General features: G+C 43.4%; 1 protein-coding gene across 1 annotated transcript in view; it reads right to left on the bottom strand.

Annotated features, from left to right (window-relative positions):
• HERC1 (HECT and RLD domain containing E3 ubiquitin protein ligase family member 1) overlaps positions 1–14,711 on the bottom strand; it is a 736,289-nt gene that overhangs the window by 417,618 nt on the left and 303,960 nt on the right. The window contains exons 31-32 of the mRNA XM_030188195.1: positions 4,787–4,962; positions 4,533–4,688 (exon numbers count right to left, since the gene is read on the bottom strand). Of these exons, the coding sequence (XP_030044055.1) occupies positions 4,533–4,688; positions 4,787–4,962 (332 nt within the window). The remainder of the gene's footprint in view (positions 1–4,532; positions 4,689–4,786; positions 4,963–14,711) is intronic.

Raw genomic sequence — 14,711 nt, 5'->3', positions numbered from 1 at the left:
ACCTTCGTGAGTGGCCTATGCGGGTCTAGCCACCCTGGTTCGAGCCGAAGCGCTGAACCCGACTGTCAAGGAACCGGCGGACCGGGAGAATCTTGCTGAGGCTCTAGCCGAGCAATCTAGGGAGAGCCGCAGCCATCGGCCCACCTACGGATACGGCGGGCCCCGATCGGGCGAGACCTAGCCGTACCGGGATTGGCCGACCTTGCCAGCTAATGACCTTTGCGGGAGACCGCTGCGAGTCTGACCACCGGATCCGCGTTGGAGTGCTGAAGAGGGCCCTTGGAGGTCGCGCGCGCCTGGAAGGGGCGCGACGTGAGGAGACACCGAATCGACCCGAAGTGGAGGGAGTGTTGCATGGTCGGCCACACACGGGATCGCAGGCCCGAAGCAGACGGGAACTGCCGGAGGACCGCCCAGGCGCGGCATTCCAATACGGGAGAACTCGAGATAAGTGCCCGGGGAGTTTTGTTGCTGTCGAGCTACTTGCGCTCTGCTGCATCTAATCTTTGACCTAATTATCGCTGCTCTGCTCTCTAATTATAGGACACTGCTTTATTTATGGGGCACTACTTCAGCGACCCAGAGCACACTTGCAATGCAATGTATTTGTCCTTGTCTATATGCCGTCTAACATCCTTGTTCTGCCTGATCTAATTATCACTATATGCCCATTACACGCTCATGCTGTACTAATTAGTGCTGCAGCAAAACAAGAACTAGCTCGATCTGCCTGAGGACATAGATCACAATGCAAAAGACTCTAAATGTCTGTTTAATCGCTAGATCTGCTTGCTACTCTGCCTGAGTGTAAAGTAAAGCTCATATTGTTAGTTATTATTATATTTTTAAATGTCTCATTTGCACTGCTTTTAGCGTCCACTTATAATAGTTTCTAAATATATTGCTCCTAATGCCTGATCATAATTGTCTCTAAGTGCATTGCATTATAAATATGAACACTAACAAGCTATTGATAATAATCTACCTCATTCCCATAATCTACCACGCATGGACCACCCCCAGCATCAACAACAACCCAACCACAACTCACCAACTCTATGTACAACCTAATAACAACTCACCAGACCAAAAACACAACAACCAACCTAAAGGAAAACCCCCCACAAACGAACACCACCAACAGAAAGAGAAAAAAAAACCCAACACAACGACAAATTCAACCGCCGAGAAAACAGACAATTATTAAAGATAAACACATCTAACTTCCCTACAGAACCATACCGCTCAATCCGAATAGGATACATCAACACGAGATGAGCAGTAAGCAACTCAGTAGACATACTAGACTGGATCACCACAGATAATCTAGACCTTTTATTCATCACGGAAACATGGTTCCACAGCCCTACAGACCCCGCCATCATAGAGACATGCCCACCAGAATACAAAATCACCCACTGGACAAGAAATGGAAAAAGAGGTGGCGGAATAGCCATAATTTACAAATCCGAGTTCACCATCACAACCACTGGCGAATCCACCTCACCACAACTCGAAATCGCCTCAACAAAAATCACTCATCCGAACCTACAAGGACACCTCAGTGCAATCCTATTCTACAGACCACCAGGAAAATGGAAAGACTCCCAAACGCAACTCATGGACTTCATCTCGAATACATGTGTCTCTGTCTCAAACATCCTCATAATAGGAGATATCAACCTACACCTCGAAGACGACACCTCAATAGGCACACAAGAATGCAAAGAATTCTTAAAACTCTGGGATTTACACGCACCTAATACTCAATCAACGCATGTTAAGGGACACACACTAGACATCATTACACACAAATTCGACTCAGACTCAACTCTCCAACTTACAGACACAAGATGGACACCCACACTATGGACAGACCACCATAAAGCATATGTCTCCCTCCACTGGCGAATAATGCACAAAACCGCAATCAACAAACATGAACAAACAACATACACCACGAGAGGAAAAATAGACCCCACAACATTCTGGCAACAGGTCTACCAAAATGAATGGTCAACAAATACAGACACCATCCAATTCCTCCAAGAGTGGGATGACATATGCAAAACAACATTGGACACAATTGCCCCAATCCAAACCAGAACATCACGCAGGAAAAAATCAAATCCATGGTTCACCGAAGAGCTGAAAAAACTCAAAACACAAGTCAGAAAGCTAGAACGCGCATGGAACAAAAAGAAAGATGAACACACACTAAATGCCTAGAAATCACTTCGGAGGAAATACAAATATACCATAAAACAGACTAAAAGACTACACTACAAAACAATAATTGGACCAAACTACAAAGACACACACAAACTCTTCTACCTTGTAAATAAATTGCTAGACACCACACCAGTTACAAACAACAGCAAAGATATACCAGGGGTCGACGACCTTGCGAAATACTTCAAGGAAAAAATTATACAATTACAACTTAAAATACCCACTAGCCCTACTGAATACGCCACACTCCTAAACTGTCTAGACCCAGAAGACGGAATATACCCAGCAGACAGGATCTGGACCGAATTCGAACTACTGTCAGAGGACATCATCTCTAAAACGCTCAAAAGATTCGCCAAATCCCATTGCAAACTAGATATCTGCCCAAATAATCTCATGAAATCAGCTCCTCAACAATTCATAATAGACCTAACGAACCATGTGAATTTCATGCTACAAAACGGACTTTTCCCAAAGGAAAAAGGAAAAATTTTACTCACCCCAATACCCAAAGAAAAATGCAAGCAAAATAACTAACTACAGACCAGTAGCATCTATTCCACTAATAACCAAAATAACCGAAGGGATGGTAACCAAACAACTCACAAATTATCTCAACAAGTTCGCAATACTGCATGATGCCCAATCAGGATTCCGGTCAAATCACAGCACAGAAACAGTACTAATTACCCTAATGACCAAATTCAAACAAATGATTGCTACAGGCACCAACATACTCCTCCTACAATTTGACGTCAAGTGCCTTTGATATGGTTGACCACGGAATTCTATTACACATACTTGAATATTTCGGCATCGGAGGCAATGTCCTAAACTGGTTCAAGGGATTCCTAACCTTGCGCTCATATCAAGTCACATCAAATTCAACTACGTCTGCTGCATGGACACCTGAATGTGGAGTACCGCAGGGATCCCCCCTCTCGCCAACTATTTTCAACCTAATGATGATCCCCTTGGCAAAACGTCTATCAAATCATAACCTTCACCCTTACATATACGCAGATGATGTAACGATATATATTCCCTTCAAACAAGACATTAACGAAATCTCCAACGAAATCAACCAAAGTCTACACATCATGAACACCTGGGCAGATGCATTCCCATTGAAACTGAATGCAGAAAAAACTCAGTGCCTCATACTTACCTCCAATACAACACAAATAAATTTGCCGCTATTAACACACCTAAACTACAACTGCCAATCTCCAAAACTTTAAAAATCCTTGGAGTCACTATCGACCGCCACCTAACACTTGAGACTCACGCAAACAACACAACCAAAAAGATGTTCATTCTTTCCGAGATCCGTCTTCCGCAGCCTAGTGCAATCACTCGTACTCAGTCATCTGGACTATTGTAACTCATTATACGCAGGTTGCAAAGAACAAATACTGAGGAAACTTCAAACAGCACAGAATACAGCAGCCAGACTCATCTTCGGAAAACCAAAATACGAAAGTGCAAAACCCTTACGTGAGAAACTGCACTGGCTCCCACTCAAGGAACATATCACCTTTAAAGTATGCACCTTAGTCCACAAAATCATCCACGGTGAAGCCCCGGCATACATGTCTGATTTAATAGACCTGCCACCCAGAAACGCTAAAAGATCATCCCGAACTTTCCTCAATCTCCACTTCCCTAACTGCAAAGGCATAAAATACAAAGTACTGCATGCATCAACCTTCTCTTATATGAGCACGCAACACTGGAACACACTACCACACAACCTGAAAACGATCTACGAATTAACCGACTTCCGCAAACGATTGAAGACTTATCTCTTTGAGAAAATTTACTGAAAATTCAAAACACGAAGTCCACACAAACAGAAATGCATCAATACACCCTCTTCTGAATTCTCTTACCCCGTATTTTCTCCACAATTAATACTCCACCCACATATAAAATTGTTATACTCTAAGGTTTTCGTGCTATTGTTCTATCGCCCTATCTTTTCCCCATTGTAACATTCCATTGTTTCTACGCTCCAAATGATGTTTTGACTTGACTTTGTCTTCCCATAACTCCTCATAATGTAACCCTTAATCGTACTGTAACACATTGTATTTCCATCATTCACAATGTATTGTAAGCCACACTGAGCCCGCAAATAGGTGGGAAAATGTGGGATACAAATGCAATAAAATAAATAAAATAAAATAGAAGAAAAGAATAATTTCCCTCACTATACAGCTCTACACTGGAAATCAGTGAGCAATTGTTTCTCTTTCAGTGACACAGGAGAGCTCACATTTCATGCCAATACTTCATACCTGAACAACACTTCTGAGAAGCAATATTAAGTAGAACCTCAGTCCACTTTGGAGAAGCCATTTTTGACTGAATGGCTTTTGATGATACAACCCTCCTCAGAAAGACTAAAAAATCCCCAAGATGCAATTCTGCTATATGTTGTTTTCGCATTGCAGCTGCAAATTGGAAGGGAAAATGTTTTAGTAAAATAGATTGTACTGTATGTACTTTTTTTTTTTATTTGAACTCTTTAAAGTTCCAAACTCAATGGTACCTCTGAAGTCTTTTTTTTCAGTATCTCCAATGAAATGCTCCTTTTTTACTTCATCTTCCTCCCCAAAGGAAACCATAAGCAGAACACCAGCCTGTGAAAGCAGATTCTTTAACTGACTGCACAGAAGATCCAGTAAAGACTGTACCACCTTGGGACTTAGTTTATCAGCATGTGTCCTGCATGAAAGGGCAACAAATATGAAGAGTCATTACAAAAAACATATTACACTAGGAAGCTTTTACAACAAATTATATAAAAGGTGTAAGTCTCTTCCCATAGAGCTTACTCTCCAAACAGGTATCTGAGGTAATGGAAAACTCAGGAGCCCTTTTACTAAGCAGCACTAAAAGGTGTCCTGTGCTATACCCAGTGCAGATCTTTCCCACGCGCTAAGGCCACTTTTAGTGCTGCCAGTAAATGGCTGATTTTCCAATTTCAGCAATAATAGCCGCACAGTAATTTTCCAATTCGTGCATGAGCACTTACCGCCTGGAATAGACTTCCTGAGCCAGTATGTCAAGCTCCATCTCTGACCGTCTTCAAATCTAAGCTAAAAGCCCACCTTGTTGATGCTGCTTTTAACTCCTAACCCTTGTTCACTTGTTCAGAACCCTTATTTTATCCTCCTCACTTTAATTTTCCCTTATCTCTTGTTTGTCCTGTTTGTCTGTCCTAATTAGATTGTAAGCTCTGTCGAGCAGGGACTGTCTCTTCATGTTCAAGTGTACAACGCTGCGTACGTCTAGTAGCGCTATAGAAATGATAATTAGTAGTAGTAGTAGTTTTGTAGGCAGTAAGGGCTCATGCACTAATCCTGCGCTAATTATTGCGCGGCAATGCCGACGTGCTAATTAGCACAGCCACACCCACTCCCCACCCCCAAACACATTGTGTAGGTAGCACGCACACATGCAGTAACTACCATGGTATGCCTGCGCTTACCCTGCGCTAGTGCATTTTAACCTGTGGTAAGCACACGTTAAAATACTGTGTACTGGACTTTTTCTAAGGTTACTACAATGATATCACTGAAGGAATTTAATGTGGCATCTAATATTAGTGCAAATATTTACATTATTTTTTAATCATTCAGTGATCCACCTATGCAACCAGCTTTTCCTACTTACAGTGGGGGAAATAAGTATTTGATCCCTTGCTGATTTTGTAAGTTTGCCCACTGACAAAGACATGAGCAGCCCATAATTGAAGGGTAGGTTATTGGTAACAGTGAGAGATAGCACATCACAAATTAAATCCGGAAAATCACATTGTGGAAAGTATATGAATTTATTTGCATTCTGCAGAGGGAAATAAGTATTTGATCCCTCTGGCAAACAAGACCTAATACTTGGTGGCAAAACCCTTGTTGGCAAGCACAGCGGTCAGACGTCTTCTGTAGTTGATGATGAGGTTTGCACACATGTCAGGAGGAATTTTGGTCCACTCATCTTTGCAGATCATCTCTAAATCATTAAGAGTTCTGGGCTGTCGCTTGGCAACTCGCAGCTTCAGCTCCCTCCATAAGTTTTCAATGGGATTAAGGTCTGGTGACTGGCTAGGCCACTCCATGACCCTAATGTGCTTCTTCCTGAGCCACTCCTTTGTTGCCTTGGCTGTATGTTTTGGGTCATTGTCGTGCTGGAAGACCCAGCCACGACCCATTTTTAAGGCCCTGGCGGAGGGAAGGAGGTTGTCACTCAGAATTGTACGGTACATGGCCCCATCCATTCTCCCATTGATGCGGTGAAGTAGTCCTGTGCCCTTAGCAGAGAAACACCCCCAAAACATAACATTTCCGCCTCCATGCTTGACAGTGGGGACGGTGTTCTTTGGGTCATAGGCAGCATTTCTCTTCCTCCAAATACGGCGAGTTGAGTTCATGCCAAAGAGCTCAATTTTTGTCTCATCTGACCACAGCACCTTCTCCCAATCACTCTCGGCATCATCCAGGTGTTCACTGGCAAACTTCAGACGGGCCGTCACATGTGCCTTCCGGAGCAGGGGGACCTTGCGGGCACTGCAGGATTGCAATCCGTTATGTCGTAATGTGTTACCAATGGTTTTCGTGGTGACAGTGGTCCCAGCTGCCTTGAGATCATTGACAAGTTCCCCCCTTGTAGTTGTAGGCTGATTTCTAACCTTCCTCATGATCAAGGATACCCCACGAGGTGAGATTTTGCGTGGAGCCCCAGATCTTTGTCGATTGACAGTCATTTTGTACTTCTTCCATTTTCTTACTATGGCACCAACAGTTGTCTCCTTCTCGCCCAGCGTCTTACTGATGGTTTTGTAGCCCATTCCAGCCTTGTGCAGGTGTATGATCTTGTCCCTGACATCCTTAGACAGCTCCTTGCTCTTGGCCATTTTGTAGAGGTTAGAGTCTGACTGATTCACTGAGTCTGTGGACAGGTGTCTTTCATACAGGTGACCATTGCCGACAGCTGTCTGTCATGCAGGTAACGAGTTGATTTGGAGCATCTACCTGGTCTGTAGGGGCCAGATCTCTTACTGGTTGGTGGGGGATCAAATACTTATTTCCCTCTGCAGAATGCAAATAAATTCATATACTTTCCACAATGTGATTTTCCGGATTTAATTTGTGATGTGCTATCTCTCACTGTTACCAATAACCTACCCTTCAATTATGGGCTGCTCATGTCTTTGTCAGTGGGCAAACTTACAAAATCAGCAAGGGATCAAATACTTATTTCCCCCACTGTAAGCGCACAACTATGGAACTCATTGCCAAAAGCAGTAAAAACCACGCTCGACCACCTAAATTCTTGGAAAGCACTAAAGACAGACTTGTTCAGAAGAGCATACTCCACTGACACAACATAAAAATACTAGTCACTTGTGACACAATATAACCAAAGACCGTAACAGACATTACCTGACTCTTCTTCCCCCTTTCCCTCTCTAAGTTCCCCCCAAATGTTTCCTACCATTGAGCCTGCAAAAAGTGGGAAAATGTGGGATACAAAACACCCATCACTCAAATCATTCAGTATACACAAAAACTTGCCCTTCTTTAACCTGCCCCCTCCCCTCTAATCCCCATTAAAGTACTCAAATGGAGTGGAGAAAAGAATGAATCAGAACAACAGAATATGTGTGTGTACACTACATCAAACACAGAACTAAGTATGTGGGTCCCCCTCTTGTGAAAGGCAAATAGATATAAAAACCTTCTCATATAAATGGCCCCTAATCAGATATCAGGATACAGGAAACGGTAATAGAGGAAAGGCAAGAAAACTCATTAGAAAGCCACCAGTGAGCATTGGACTTCAAACTCTCCATTTCGCCCACAAGGCAGCCATAATTTTTTCATATTTCTGATCTTCTGAACATACATTATACCAACCCACTAAACTGGAACCTGCAGGATCTCTCCACACTCTAGCAATTGTCATTTTTCCAGCTAATAATAAAGTCAATAAAAACTTCTCAACAGACACTGCCAAGGATACAGGAACCTTCCCCAACAAACACACCTCTGACCCAAAAGCCCACTGACCTCCACAGCATAATTGGATCTGGGACCAAACCCCCCATCTAAAGTCCTACTTCGAGGGCAATCCCACCATAAATGTTCAAAACTACCCTCTTTTCCACAGCCTCTCCAACATGCCTTTACAACAGCTGCTGAGTTTGGTTGGATACCAATACAATCTCAAAACACCATGAGCTGGAGATGTTGATAATTAGAAACCAGAAAGCACCTAAGAGTGTACTCATAAATATTAGCCCACTCCTCCAGCCCATCCCTACTGGGAAGCCAACGGAACCTCCCCTCGTGCTACTATGCGAGGCCCGCCATTCCGGTTGCTCCCGGCTCAAACCCTCACCCATCAGCCCGCCGGCAACAAGAGAAGGGGAGCCCGCGACCAACCAAACCGCCCCAGAGGCACGGGAGCCCAGGAGACCAAATCGCCCCAGAGGCACGGGAGCCCAGGAGACGCAAGGACGCCCTTGGAGGTGTGTCGCTGAGGCGAACAACTGAGGCAGCAAGAGCTGCACAAGCTGCCCATCGAAAACAACCGGAGACTGGCTCCGAGAGGACCAGAACAACGGTAAAAACTGAGCCGACCGCCTCCCCTCTGATCCCAACCCAATTACTCGCACAGCTCCTGGGGCTATAAAATCCATGCAGCCAAGGCTACACCGCAGTGCACCAGACCTATGTGGATCTACAAATGTGGACAAAGTTGCTCAGAGAACTAAGAATCTTTGGGATGTCTCGCTTCAGATTCCCACTTCCAACCTCTAACACAACGCTCAGAACTACGGGCAACACATCTGAACAACTAACCGTGAGTAAACCACCTATATTTAATCAATAGATCCACCTCCCCTGCTCACCAACATTACAAAGAACACAGAGCCACTACTGATTTCAATAGCCCAAAGCCAAGACGAAAACACATAAAACACACTAGACCAGAACACAAGATTCCATCCCAAAGCCAAAACAAAAACACATAAAACACACAAGACCAGAACACAAGACTCCAATCCAAAGAAAAAAGACCTACCATGCACCCTTCAAACACAGCCTGCTAGCAGCCCTAAGTGAATTAATACCATAATGAACACTGGCAAACTATTCCTAACAATCTACTCCTTATCCTTGATCCACTTAAATCTAACTACCCCACTCGCTAATAGCAACATCATACCCACACTACATAACCATCAAAGACCGACCAGATACACCACATATCACCAAACTGACAACAACCAAAACAAAGGAAGAACACCAACATGCGGACAACCTCAACATAAGGGAAAAAAAGGTCACAACAAACCCACATTAACAAAGAAACGACAACTGACAAAAATCCACATAACACCGAACACAGATGACCCTTATCAAAAAATTCAAGTGGGTTACATCAATGCCAGATCCGTAGTAAATAAAGCAGCAATAACAACAGACTGGATCATGTCAGAAAACCTCGATCTGCTTTTCATCAATGAAATCTGGATCCATGATCAAAAGGACCCTATAATCCTAGACCTATGCCCCCCGGGATACAAAATCACTCACTGGACCAGAAAGGAAAAGAGAGGCGGAGGCATAGCACTAATCCATCGATCCCACTTCACCACCATAACCACAGCCAAGTCCATAACATCCTAACTTGAAATCACCTCAATCAGAATCCACCACACATCCCTGCTTGATCACCTAAACTGTGTCTTGTTTTATAGACCACCAGGTAATTGGAACGAATGCCAATCACACTTCATGGACTTCATATAAAACACCTGCATAACTAACTCCAATATACTAGTATTGGGAGACATCAACCTTCACCTAGAAGGCCCAAACTCTCCCAACGCACGCGAATGCAAGGAATTCCTTCACTTATGGGACCTTAAATGGCCACACATTCAAGCAACCCATGCCAAAGGGCACACACTCGACCTTATCTCACACAAACTGTCCACAGACCAGAACCTACTAATGTCAGATATTAAATGGACAAATACACCATGGTCAGACCATTACAAACTAAACCTATCCCTGCAATGGTGGAAAAAGGGTTCATACCATACACAAGAATACACAACCTATAGCACAAGAGGCCAAACAGACCCGGAAACATTCTGGCTACAGATATACAATAATGAATGGACAGCACAAATGGACTCTACATACTATCTCTCAGATTGGGATAAAAGATGCAATAGCATATTAGACGAAATAGCACCCTTACAAACAAGAACCTCAAGTAGGCATAACTCGACACCAACGAAGAACTGGAAAAACTAAAAACACAATCCAGGAAACTCGAACGAGCATGGAAAAAAATAAAAGATGCACAAGCACTCAACGCATATATACAAACTCAAATAAAATACAAATACGCTATAAGACAAGCCAAAAGGTTATACTACAAAACCAAAATAGGGCCAGACTACAAAGACACGAAGAAACTTTATCAACTCATGAACTACTAGACATCACCATGGTCACCATAACCAATACAGACATCCCATCTGCAGACAAACTTGGCAAATACTTCAATGAAAAATTGTAAACCTACGCAATAGGCTATCTCAGAACATCACCGACATCGAAAACTTCATCAAGTGTATGAACCCAATCCTCGGCGAATACCCAGCGAACAGAACCTGGACAAGCTTCGCTCGCCTCACCGCTGAAACAGTCACCAAAGCGATTAATAGGTTCTCCAAGACTCCCAGCAAATTGAATACCTGCCCCAGTTACCTAATAAAATCCGCTTCCCACCACTTCATAGCAGACCTTACATCTCACCTAAACTACATGCTTCGACATGGTCTCTTCCCTATGGAAAACGGCAATATCCTACTCACCCCAATCCCAAAGGATACCAAGAAAAAAAACAAACAATATCACCAACTACCATCCAGTAGCATCTATCCCACTGGTAGTCAAACTGATGGAAAGCTTGGTAACCAAACAACTTACAGACTACAAACATAAATTCTCAATACTACATGAATCACACTCAGGATTTCGCGCCATCCACAGCACCGAAACAGTACTCTCTTAGCCAAATTCAAACAAGAAATTGCAACACGCAAAAGCGTACTTCTTCTACAAGTTGACACGTCTAGTGTGTTCGACATGGTAAACCATAAAAAACTACTAAACATCCTTGAATACTTCGGGATTGGTGCAAGTGTACTTAGCTGGATCAAGGGCTTCCTAACTACTAGAGCATACCAAGTGAAATCAAATTCAAACATATCACCACCATGGAAAGCAGACTGCGGAGTACCTCAAGGATCACCACTATCACCGATTTTTTTCAACCTAATGATGACCCCACTAGCCAAGTCCTTATCCAATCAAGGCCTTAACCCTTTCATTTCATGGAGTGGAGGAGTGGCCTAGTGGTTAGGGTGGTGGACTTTGGTCCTGGGGAACTGAGGAACTGAGTTTGATCCCCACTTCAGGCACAGGCAGCTCCTTGTGACTCTGGGCAAGTCACTTAACCCTCCATTGCCCCATGTAAGCCGCATTGAGCCTGCCATGAGTGGGAAAGCGCGGGGTACAAATGTAACAAAAAATAAATTTACGCAGACGATGTCACAATATACATCCCTTACAAACATGATATAACAGAAATTACTAATGAAATCAAACTCAGCTTGAACATCATGAACTCATGGGCGAATGTATTTCAACTTAAACTTAACGCAGAAAAAAACACATTGTCTCATCCTCTCATCCCAATACAACACGAACAAACCAACCAATATAAACACCCCAGATTACATCCTCCCTATCTCAGATAGCCTGAAAATTCTTGGAGTTAGAATCGACCGAAACCTCACGCTAGAGAGCCAATCTACAAGAAAGAAAATGTTCCACTCAATGTGGAAACTCAAACGTGTGAAACCTTTTTTTCTCGAGGGAAATATTTCGCAACTTGGTACAATCTATGGTACTAAGCCATCTAGACTACTGCAAAGGAATCTATGCGGGATGCAAAGAACAAATCATAAAGAAACTCCAAACTGCTCAAAACACAGCAGCCAGACTTATATTCGGAAAAACGAGATTTGATAGCGCCAAACCCCTACGAGAAAAACTGCACTGGCCCCCTGATTAAAGAACTTATTGCTTTCAAAATCTGCACCCTGGTTCATAAAATCATCTACGGCGAAGCCCCGGGATACATGACAGACCTTATAGGCCTACCAACCAGAAACACAAGATCAACACAAACATACCTAAATCTCCACCACCCAAGCTGCAAAGGTCTCAAATACAAATCAACCTATGCAGCCAGCTTCTCCTATATAAGCACACAAATATGGAACGTACTACCAAGTGCTGTGAAAGCAACGTTATGACCACCTAAACTTCCGGAAATCACTAAAAACTAACCTGTTCAAAAAGGCATACCCTAACGATCCAACTTAAATGCCTGAACCCTGCAACACAATGAAGCCAAAGCCATACTGGACTTAACTCTTCCTCCTCCTTACGATTCCCCAATGTGTCTGTCACACATGAACTTTACTACATCACCACTCTGTATTTGTTTATACTGGAATTGGCGATCGCCTTTACGGTACTATGTAAGCCACATTGAGCCTGCAAATAGGTGGGAAAATGTGGGATACAAATGTAAAATAAAATAAATAACCCAACCATTGTTCCCAACTGTGTTTATGTGGACGATCAGTAATGTGGACAATCAGTAATGGGAATCAGGTCTATTAACGTCTTGTAGATCTGCTTCAGGATTTTCGTGGTCTCTCGGGTCTTAGAGTAACTTCTAAAGCTTTCGGTTGCCGAGAAAGATGGGCCCGGGCATTTGGTTGCTGAAATAAAGCCCAAAATTGAACGTATTGAAAGAAGGGAATTGTGATACCCACCCAAGTAAGTGTAAGAGAAGCAGAAAATTCCCCTGAAGACACTTCCCTACAGTATGAAAACCCTAAGCACTTTAGACACTGTCTCAAAGGGGCCAAATATCCAGTAGTGAGAGGTATATAATCATTAAGTAAACTAAACTATATGGATGAAAGCACTCCACGGTCTCCATCAAGCCTTGCAACCCCTTCCAAAGAAAACAGAGGGCATCCAAAAAACATGCTTTAAACCATCCTTATAAGCTGCCCCCCCCCCCCCACCCACCCAACTGAAGCCTCCATACATATTCATGAAAAGAGTATGGGGCAAGATATTCCTGTTCAAGTGAAACCCACATTTTATCGACAGGTTGCACATGATAAACCTTTACAGCCCAAAGAACTGCAGCATTATAATATTGCCACAAATTGTGAAAACCCACCCCTCCATCCTTTGTGGTATCATTAACCTACAAAGACTAATTTTTGGACTATGCCTATTCTACACAAAGTCCCGTAACATCTTATCTCACCTCTTAAAAAGATATTGAGGTAGAATGTTTTTTAAAAGACTGAAGGCTGCTTGTATCACCTCCCAAATTAGTACTCACCAACCACCCACAATTTAGAGGGAGATAAAAGACTAAGACTGCACGTCTATGAAAAGTATTTTTATTCACTTACCAAGTATATTAATACAATTAATATTTTCTCATCGGAGGATAGAACTGCTGCATACATATGCTCTCTGTATCCATCGCTCCCACATATAGAACTGAGACAGCTATTTTTATACACTTGTGTTTAACAATGATTTACAAGCCTTCAATAAGTTATCTTACCCAGGATCATCTAGTCTCCTTTCAAAGCCATCTGTTCTTTTCTCACCTGTTAAATCACATTTCCTCTGTTTGTTTATGCTTCCATCCTTCCCAGGCCAGTTTGCCCCAAAGGACATCTTATTAGATCATAAGTTCCTGGGACTCATGATTTATGGCCTTTGCCCTTTGACTCTGCTCTAGGGTGCATAACTATGTTTATTATCTATGGTGTTTACTTAGGTGCCAGCAGATTATGAGCTCTGATTCAGTAAACAGGTCAACTAAGAGACACTCAAACACTTAGGCCTGTCAGCCTATATGCTCTGTTAAGCCTTAGCTTTTACAGGCTTTAACCATGGTTCATATTTCATAGTTCATAACTGTACCCATCCTATATAATAATACACACCTCCAACGTCCTAACCTGCCTGGGACCGTGGCTCCCTCAGAGGTGGTCTGCTAGGCAGGCTAGAACGCACTGACGTCAGAGATGTCAGTGACAGCTGATTCCAAGGCAAGGGGAGGAGTAGGGAAACACGTGGAGCGTGTTTCCCTACTCCTCCCCCTGCCTGGGAATCAGCTGTCAGTGCGCCGCCCCCTGCCACTTCGGAGCAAGTGGCAGGGAGCGGGGCAACAGACACCCCCCCTCGCCGCATCACCAAACCCCCCCCCCCCCCCCACCCGATGAACATCAACACCCCGGCCAGGCAGGGGGAGAAGTATGTTTCCCTACTCCTCTCCCT

The sequence above is a fragment of the Microcaecilia unicolor genome, chromosome 1 (assembly GCF_901765095.1).
Source record: "Microcaecilia unicolor chromosome 1, aMicUni1.1, whole genome shotgun sequence".
NCBI lineage: Eukaryota > Metazoa > Chordata > Amphibia > Gymnophiona > Siphonopidae > Microcaecilia > Microcaecilia unicolor.
Note: the sequence above shows the minus strand (reverse complement) of the source record. Positions and strands in the feature narration are given on the sequence as shown.